Source organism: Camelus bactrianus, chromosome 31 (assembly GCF_048773025.1).
Source record: "Camelus bactrianus isolate YW-2024 breed Bactrian camel chromosome 31, ASM4877302v1, whole genome shotgun sequence".
Taxonomy (NCBI): Eukaryota; Metazoa; Chordata; class Mammalia; order Artiodactyla; family Camelidae; genus Camelus; species Camelus bactrianus.
The window spans coordinates 19570156-19580324 of NC_133569.1; the positions used below are offsets into that span (position 1 = coordinate 19570156).

Here is a 10169-nt window from a genome sequence, read left to right on the forward strand (position 1 = left end):
GTGTTAGTTTCTGGTGTACAGCATAGTAAATCAGTTTTATATATATATATATACTTTTTTTCGATACAGGTTATTATAACCTGTTGAACATAGTTCCCTGTGCTATGCAGTAGGACCTTCTTGAATTTTAGTTTCCACGTGTTTGTTGCTAACATATAGAAATTTAATTGTCTTCTGTATGATATATCCTGTAACCTTGCTGAGCTCATTAGTTCTAGGTGGCGGTTTTGTTTGCTTGTTTGTGTGTTTGGTAGATTCCCTGGGGTTTTCTATGCAAACCACAATCGTATCAAGTAGGAAATTGTTCTTCCTTTTACCATTCCAACCTATAGGCCTTATATTCCCTTTTCTTGCCTTGTTGCTCTGACTGGACCGTCTGGTAATGCGTGGTTGAATAGCAGTGGTGAGGCTGCACATACTTGCCTGGTTCCTGATTTTAGGAGAAAAGCGTTCAGTCTTTCATCGTTAAGTATGACGTTAGCTCTAGGGTTCTATAAATATTCTTTATCAAGTTGAGGACATTGCCCTATATTCCTAGTTTTCTGCAATTTAATTATAAAGGAATGTTGAATTTTGTCAAAAGCTTTCCTCTACATCAATTGACGTGATATGTGATTGTACTTAGTGGAAAGAATAGGGAAAAATATGTCTTCTTGGTTTGTTTGGAAGTGAAAATCCATAGCCTGATTTTTTTTTAATAAATCAAAATACATTAATTTTAAGAACTTATGTAGAATTATTTGGAATTCCATCCTTTAATAATTAGGTCTAATATCATTGTGCTGGGCCAGTAGACAATTGTCAGTTATGCTTAATGTTATTTTAAGTCTAAAAAAAATGTGTATAGCATAATTGCAACACATTTATAATCACATAGTATTTTTGCCATTGGTAGGACCCATTCAATCTAAGGACTAACCAAGATAACAACTGGACACCAGTGTTTCCCTCAAATGAAATATTAAAAAAAAAAAAGAAATATTTTGTGTGAATATTGAAAAGTAACATATGATGAAAAAAACAAATAGAGCCTAAGTAGGTGTAATACATGATTTTGACCTGAAAAATCATAAAAATTATAGAATTTTAAAAGTGTTGTATGGTCATGATGTTCCCGAACTAGGAGTGACTTAATGTTTCAGTGATCACTTGGTTGTTGCAGGAGTAAGCATGTTAATGGATTTTAATGAATTAAAGGAAACGAGTTGCTACCACCGAGTTCAAGATATAAACAGAAGTACAGAGAAATAGCAGAGTGCTCACGATGTCCTTGAATGCAATGATGCTTCTGTTACTCCTTTAGACCACCCCTGGCCACTCGCTTCTTGGTCCCACCTCTAACATGACAAACTTCCAGAACTACTTCAAAAACCAGCTCAAAACACCCTTCCTGATTCCAGGGAGACCCTGAGGTTCCTTCCTCTCTGTGTATTTCGCACCTCAAATGATTTCCATTTTCATGTTTCCTACATTTTTATCATGATTATAGAGGCCACCAAACTTTTTCTCTAAACATCAAGATGATAAACGTTTTAGGCTATGTGAGCTACACACACCCTTTGTTGCATGTCCTTTGTTTAGTTTTGCTCAATTTTATCTTCACCTCAAATATTTTAAAACTGAGAAATCATTGTTAGCTTGAGGGCCATATATGAATAGGAAGTAGGTCACATTTGGTTCGCTGGTTGTTATTTGCCTACCCCTAAAAGGTTATCATGACTGTCTTTAAGTGTACCTGTAAGCTACTTTAAAGAAGGGACCTTTTTTTTTTTTTTTTAAATGTATGTTTCTCTGGTTCCTAAGACAGTATCTGACCTATTAGCAGTGTTTAATAAGTAAATACTGCTAAGAATAACATAGCTGTAATGAAATTTGAGCTGCCATTCAAAAGACACTTCTCAGTTCGAGTTCAACAAAGTATTCAATCTCCTCAGAGGAACACAGAATACAAAGCCTTTACCCCTTTTCATTTAAATTGTTCATAATGCAATCTAAATTTATTCAACATATGAAGAAACAGGAAAATATGAACTGTTGTTAACAGATAAGATAATCAACAAGAGATCTACCTCAAGATAATCCAGAGATTGAAATTACAAGTGAGGATTTTAAAGCAGGTGTTATGTAACCGTGCTCAACAGGTAAAATAAAATATGCTTGAAATGTATAAAAAGATGAAATGTCACCAGAGAAAAAATAAATTGAAAATATTTTAATTGAAAAGTATCCTGAATGAGAAGTTTCACTGCCTTGAGTTTAAAATAAGAATGGAATTGATAGAGAAGAGTTAGCAAACTTGATGATAGATCATAGAAGGATAATAGAAGATAATAGAAGGAATCAGTGAAATAAACAATAGAAATAATTAACAAATCCAAATTTTAGCTACTGGAAAAGATCAACAAATTGATAAACTTCTTTCGATTTGTCAAGAATAATAGATGGAACTTAAATTACAGTATTAGAAATTATAAAAGGGTTATCATTAAAGGTACTATGACATTAAAAGACTAATAAGAGATTATGAAATATTATATACCCAAACTTTGACAACTTACATGAAATACACATTTTCCTTGTAAATGATAGTTTAAAACTGACACAAAATGAAACAGAAAATCTGAACAACCCTCTCTTAATAAAATTGAATTTGTAGTTATAAAACCTCTTTCCCGCACAAACACACAAAAAAATCCTCAAGGCACAGATCGTTTCATTCATGAATTCTATCAAACTTTCTAAAAACAACAAACATCAATCAGTGTAAATTACCACATGGACATGTCAACAGATGCAAACAAAACACTTTCAGCAAACTTCTCAGGCAACTATCTTAATCTATTAAAGTACACCAATGACAAAGCTACTGGCAATATTATATTAATCATTCAATATTAACACTTTCCCCTTAAGATGAGGAATAAAGTGAGGGTGCCAACACGTACTATTTCTGCTCAGATTGTACTGGAGCTCCTAGCCATTGCAATAAAGTATAGGAATAAAAGGAATAATGACTAGAAAGAAAGAAAGAAAGCAGCCAACCTTTGCAGATGAAAATCTCTAAGCAACCTGTGCAACCATCAGTAAATTCATAGTTAAGGATTGAAAAGTAGATAAACAGGATAAAACAGACAGCCCAGAAATAGTCATTTGATTTTGCACAAAAATGCAAAAGCAACCCAATCCAAAGAAAGACAGTTGACCCGCCTGTAAATTAAACACACACACACACACACACACAGACAAATTCAAGATAATAATAGACAGAAACTAAAAGCTAAAACCATGAAAATTTTAGAAGAAAACAGGTCACAGAAAGCAATTACCATTAAGGAAGAATTGACAAAAGTTCTTCAAAATTATAAAATTTCACTCTTTAAAAGGCACAGTTCAGAAAATGAAGGAAAAGTCACAGGATGAATATTCACAGATTTAGGAGGCTCTGTGATAGGCACTGAATTCATTTCCTTCATGGAGCCGAGGGAACTACGGTAACGCTACCTGTTGGAAATACCAACTTCAGATTAAAATGCTTTGCACGTCTGCAGTTCTGTAACAGACCACTCCAGGGTGATGGGCAGAATGAAAGATGGCTAATATAATAAGACTGGATACTTGAAGCCTGGGCAGCACGGGGAAATTTTGAAAGCAGGCAGATCCGAGTTAGTATATTAGCATCATCATGTGTGTTATGACCTGGACAAGTTATTATTTCAGTGAACCTATGCTTCTTCTGCAGTAAAATGGAAATAAAATAATATCTGCTTCATATGGCTATTGTAGGGATTAAGAGCTAATTTTGAGGAAAGGCACATAGGAATTACTCAATAAACATTCGCTTCCTTCCATCCCGAGAATGTTAGAATGTGCAGATACTGAATAAATTATCAACATAGTTTGTTACTAGGTTTATTATAGTTCTGCATATTTGTCCAATGGGATACTCAGAGTGGAAGGAGGGTTTCTTGTTTGTTTGTTTTGTCTTTTTGTTTGTCTTTAGCTAATAGGCCAGAGCCTCAATTCGTCAACAGAATTATCCTTCTGTTTTACTTAAAGTCTGACTGTCCTTCATGATTTTAATGTTTAGGGCTGGGAGGCAAAGCGTTGTGTGTAGGAATGGCTCAAAGAACAGCAGAAATTCAGCAACAGCAGAAACAAAGGTCGTGAAGAGAATCAATGAAGAAAATGAAAGGCATTCGAATTATTTATCTTACACAAAATAACTTGATGAATTAAATTCTTCCCAGTCCTTAGCTTACTCTCCAACAGAACGTGGTATGGTATCTGTTTTCAATAACTTAGAAGTCACTTTAAAAACTATGGTTTTTCAAATTTCTTTTGTTTCACTGACTCACAAAGAAGTAAGGCTTGAACTCTCAGAGTGAGAACAAGACGTTCAAAGAGCTCCAAGTATCCCAAATAAGGAGTCATTTAGGACCTGGAGAACAGTGTCTGCAATTGTTGTCAAGCTGTTGAAATGAGATGGGCTTGCATCAGAAGAGTAAGAATTCGGATTATGCACAGATAACAAGGACGTGAAGAATTCACTTCACCAGAAGTTTTTTATGGGATCCTGTAGACTCATACATCTGCAAGGTGTTGAATCATAATAGAACTTACCTTGATTTTAGAAGGTGAAGAATTAGAGTTTTTCTGTTTAGTCTGATTTCATACAACAATTCTTCTTCGTAAGTTTCCTGAAAAACAGCATCCATCATGTGATGTGAGCGTGTGCTCCTTTAGCGTGCGTTGCTAGCGTGGTGGGTGGAGGGGAAAAATCACAGATTTTTCACAGTCTACCCAGCAGCCCAGCCGTCCCTCCAAGGCAAAATAATAAATACTGATAAAGCTGAATTTATCTGGAGGATTTTGCTTTCAAGTTATTTTTAATTAAAAATTTTAATGGCTTTTTTTCTAGTTATAAAATAAAATGGGAAAAAAAAGGTACATTTTCCCCATGTCCAGAAACATACAAGTTATTCTATGGCCCTGAAGTTCCACCCCTCACCCCCATGGATTTTTCTGTTCGTGTATTTTTACCAGCTTTGCGTGTGCTGTTTTATAGTACACAATTTCACATAAAAAAAAAAAATGACCATGAGCACTTCTCATTCCAATAAATGTTCTTTTACGGTATGTATTTTATGACGCACAATGTGAACTTATTTAATCTACATCTATATTAGAAATTTCATTTGGCGCATTCGCTATGGTTAGAATTGCATTGTCCACAGCATAGAAAACCTGTAAAGCTTTTGGTAAGTATTGCCAGATAACGCTGAAGAAAGGAAGTAGAAACTTGGAATTTTACCCAAAATTTATAGTGGTTCTTGTTTCTTTGCCTTAGACATCGCCACTAATAACAGCCTCTCAAATAAGGAAATGATAACCTATTGGGATAAATTGTTTTCTTTGATGATCATTGGAATTAATCTTTTCTTTTTGTTTATTTAGTTATTTTCACATTTGCATAGGAATTTCTAATTTATGTCCTGTCACCATTTTCTTTCGTGGTATTTTATTGCTTTATGATTCCTAAGAATTCTTTATAATTTAAGGATTCATAGTTATTAGTCATATATCTTGGACATTTCTTTAGTTTGTTGTTTATTCGTTTACTCAACAGCTGCTATTTCAAAGACAGTGATTATATACAAAGTACAATGGTGCACAGGATAGAGGTGCTCTCGTGGAAGACAAAGCTGAGCAAAGAAGAAAATCAAGCAAATGTAACTGAGTATTACAAGCATCATAGTATGAGAAATGCAGTGACCATGTCAGGGACATTGAAGGGATGAGTCAAGGGCAAGAAATAGCACATGCAAAGGTCCTGAGGTAGGAAGAAGCTTGGCACATTTGAGGAACAGGAACAAAGAGAAGCTCAATGTTGCCAGAAAATCAAGCATAAGTTGAAGAGAAGAGAGAAATGAAAAGTTAGGAAGAAGCCAAATCATACGTAGTCTACTAAGTCACTTAAGAGGATTAGGACTTTATCTTCAGCGTAAAGAGAAGCAAAAGATCTAGGCAGAAAAGTGCAGAAGTAGGTATGATATTTTAGATGGCTTACTTATTATAGCTAATGGAGCAGGAGAACTCATGGCTGTAGGCAGAGGGAATAGTAAAAAGTAGATAATTTCAAAGGATATTTACCTGCTAGAATCTACAAGGCTTAGAGATTGACAAGGGAGGCAAAAGAGAAGAGTCTAGATTCACCTCAGGTTTCTGGTTGGTTTAACTGTGTCACTAACTGGAAGGGGTGTCTTTTGAAGAGGGGCAGCTTGGATGGAGAGTCGAGGGCAAGTTTGTATTTGTTGAATGTGAGGAATCCATTAGTTTGGGCTATTTCGATTTCAAGTTTAATGTAAAATTAGGACTTTATTATAAAGACACAGAATTCATAGGTGGGCAGGCAAAAAACTAGGTGCTCAGTCAGAAGCAAAGGGATGAAATCACATTTACCATGAGATAAACTGTGCATGTCGGGATGTGTGTCGGTGTGCCTCACAAGATGGTTTAATGGGACTTTTTTGAAATCTGAACGTTTGAATATGGATTTTATATTAGCTAATATTAAGAAAGTATCATTAATATTGTCCAATGTGTTCATTATTATTTTTAATCTTGCCAGTATTGCCTTTAATAAACAGAATTTTCCATTTTAGTTTCATTTCCGAATTCTATTTATTTTTATTTAATTTTTAAATTAACTTTTATTTTAGAATCATTCTGGATTTAGAGAACAGTTGGAAAGATAGGACAGAAGATTCCCACAGACCAACTCAGGTTTCTCTATTGTTGACCCCTTCTTTTGCTGTGGTATATTTGTCCCAACTAATGAACCAAGGTTGACATTATCAATTAAAGTCTGCATTTATCCAGATTTCCATCGTTTGGGTCTAATGTCCTTTTACTGTTTTAGGATTCCATCCGAGACCCCACATTACATTTAGCTGCCATATCTCCTTAGGCTCCCCAAGGCTGGGGTAGCTTCTCAGCTTCTTCTTCTGTCTGATGACCTTGACTCTGAAGAGTATTGGTCAGACACTGGTCAGGCATTTTGCAGGCTCTCCCTCAACTTAGATTTTTCTGATGTTTCTCTCGTGCCTAGACTGGGGTTATGGAAACTTGCTAGAACACGACAAAGTCAAGAGCCCTTTTCATCACATCATATCGAGAGTACATCCTATCACCATGACTTATCACTGATGTTACCAGGGTTACCTAACGGGGGTAGCACTTGTCAGCTTTCTCCAACATACAGCTATACTTTTTCCTCCTTCCATACAATTCTACTCTTTGGAAGGGAGTCACTGTGCACAGATCATACTTAATGTGTGGGGAGTCATGTTCCACCCCCTGGGGAAGAGAGTGTCTACATCAAGTCTCTGATTCTTCTCTATGGGACATTTGTCTATTCTCCCCCATTTATTTACTTGTTCAATCATTTATTCACTTGTTCAATCATTTATTCATATCAATATGGGCTCATGGATGTTAATTTATACTTTGTGGTATGATCAAACGTATGTTATTGACTTGGTGACTCAAATTGTCCCTTCTTTGGCCATGGGGAGATCTCTCAGTTGGCCTCTGTTCTTTCGACATATTCCCATCAATGTGAGTTTGAGTTTATCTGTTTTGAGAACTTTCTTACTTTCTAGGACTACAGGATGCTCCAAACTCACTGTGTAAATTTCCTGCCCCAGTCCAGGCTCACCTCATATATTCATAATGAGACTTTTCACGTAATCTTAAGCCAATAACAGACGCTGGAAGAGCCCACCAGCTTTTGCACGATGGGTGGCAGAAATCTGGTTTTGACTTCTTAGCTGAGTACCAATGTCCAACCAGTAAAAGTTTTGAAAAAGTGAGAAAAGAATTGGAGATCAAGAGAAAAAAAATAATTTGCAAGGAGATTAGTAGAGATAAATGGTTAGACATTATTTCTAAACAGCACCAGATGGAGAGTTGCATTTTTTTAAAATCATCTCAAGCCATGGGAAAGAGGCCTCCATGGGGCCATTTGGAAAGTTGAAAGGTGTCTTACTTATGACTGAGAAACCTAAAAAGTGAGAGCCTGGAGGGCTGGCTCCTCTAATGGTGGAGGGAAGACAAGTCATTGCGTTAGGGAGGGTCTCCTCTCTCAAAGGAGTGTTGGGGCGTAGTGACAGTCAGTATTCTCCATGGGTCAGATTAAAAACCTAAGGCTCAAAATGCAAGCGGTTGATAAGAACTATCAAGAACAGTCACTGAATGCCTTTTATGATAGGGAATTGAAAATAACCTAATTTTGGTTTCCTCCTTATTCGGTATATTATATATTTTCTATATACATATTTATTATTTTTGGAAATAAAATTTTAAATAGTTAAAAATGTTAACACCTGAGTAAACACTCTTTGGAGCAATGGATCAATCAGGCTTTTCTGTCCCTGTGAAAGTTGTCCAGCTTTGCTGTAGGATCTCGGAGGCCTGTGTATCAGTTCCCTGGGAAGGCAAAGTGCTCAGAGATGACGTTCCATGGACACCAGCTCAGAACAAATGAGGTTGCCTTACATCAGCCTGGAAAGCTGTCAGTGGAACTCCTCACTCAAACTGGAAGATTTTTAAGTGCCCCCTCCTAAAACCTGAGCTTTATGCTTTTTTGTTTCCTAATCCATCAAGGGATCGCGTTCTCCCCCAACCTCCACCCCCACCCAGCCAAGCCCATGCTGCAAACTATACAGGTGTCAGAAAAATCGAGACTCCTTTGTCTGCCTCTGATTGGAGACCGAGGCTGCTTTCTGCAAGCCCGTGAAAGCAATGCCTCTTATTAAACCAAAGTCTGTACCTGTATGTCAACATCATGGGTGTGCCAAACATCTCGCTTCTGGATCAGGGGAAGCCTTTTAGGATAAACCAGTTGTTGACCCTCTACTCCAAGAATTACCTTTTCTAAAAGGAAACATAAGAGGGAAAATACATCTGGCATGAACATTCACCCACAGTAACTGGGAAACAGAGTTATTCTTGTAGAGTTCACTTGGTCCCAGTTAGCGGTCGTTACCACAGCATCCCCACTTGACAGGTAAGGAAATTGAGACTGATATTTCCAGATGAGGAAAATAGAAGCAAAACTGGAAAGGAAGCAATGAAGCCAGGGTCCTTCAACTTCTCTCTTTTTACCTTGTTCTGCAATTACCACCTTTGTCATCTTTTTCTTCTCACGTTTGTCTCTGGATCCTGTCAAAGCCCACACTGGAATGGTCTATTGCAATGTCAGTTACTGATTTTATTTCCAAGGGACATTTGCATTTGAAGTCTTAAGTCTCATAGCTACATAGAAGACTTTCCTCTGTTAAAGGGATTTTCGGTACTTTTGAATCAGTGCTGAGCCTGACCGTCTACACATTACGAATCAAGTTGGTAGTCATCTGTAGGTGAGCCTTGCCATCCCCAGTACCGAGCGATAAAGAGGAAAGAGGATAGGTTTTGGAAGCTGCTTTTTTACTAGTTTTATTAGTAGTATGGCTGTAAATAGACTCTCCCTGGTCTGTAGCCATTAGTCTCAATTCCCTTATCTGTGATGTGGAGGTGATAATACAGAACTTGAAGCATGCTAACATTCAAAGTAGCCAATGGCTAACACAGTGTCGTCCACCTTGCAGATACACAGTAAGTTCATTTCTTCCTCCTCCTCACTGTCCATCAGAGTATTTAAGAATGATACAGCATTTCATAGACTTGTAGAATCTCAAGATGAGCCATAACCTAGTCCAAGTCCTATGAGATATTCTCAGCAAAATCATCCATGGATATTAATGTTTCTATCATTTACAATTTGTGATGAGAGGGACGTTGCCTCATAAAACCCTCGTAAAAAGATTAAGACATACCTTTAATCTGAGAAATGAACACAATCATGAAAAATAAACTCCCAAGAAACATTCTGAATGATTCTGGCAGAAGAGGGACACATGTGCTTGAGAAGAGACGTGCACAGTTCTCTGTCCTTGCTTCCACCGTGAGGATGAAGTCGCTCGCAGCCAGACAGGCAGTTTTGATGCAGCACAAGGAAGTGTTCCTTGATGGTGTTACATAACTTGTGAGATGCTTGAGGCTAAAACCTGGACGATGGACAGCATGTGCTAATTAAAGGCAACCACAGAGGTGGTGGTGGAGGAGGTGGG

General features: G+C 37.1%; 1 protein-coding gene across 1 annotated transcript in view; it reads right to left on the bottom strand.

Moving 5' to 3' along the window:
- ADAM7 (ADAM metallopeptidase domain 7) overlaps positions 1–9927 on the bottom strand; it is a 44946-nt gene extending 35019 nt beyond the window's left edge. The window contains exons 1-3 of the mRNA XM_010948610.2: positions 9876–9927; positions 8831–8934; positions 4621–4697 (exon numbers count right to left, since the gene is read on the bottom strand). Of these exons, the coding sequence (XP_010946912.2) occupies positions 4621–4697; positions 8831–8934; positions 9876–9927 (233 nt within the window). The remainder of the gene's footprint in view (positions 1–4620; positions 4698–8830; positions 8935–9875) is intronic.
- Positions 9928–10169: the final 242 nt, after the last annotated feature.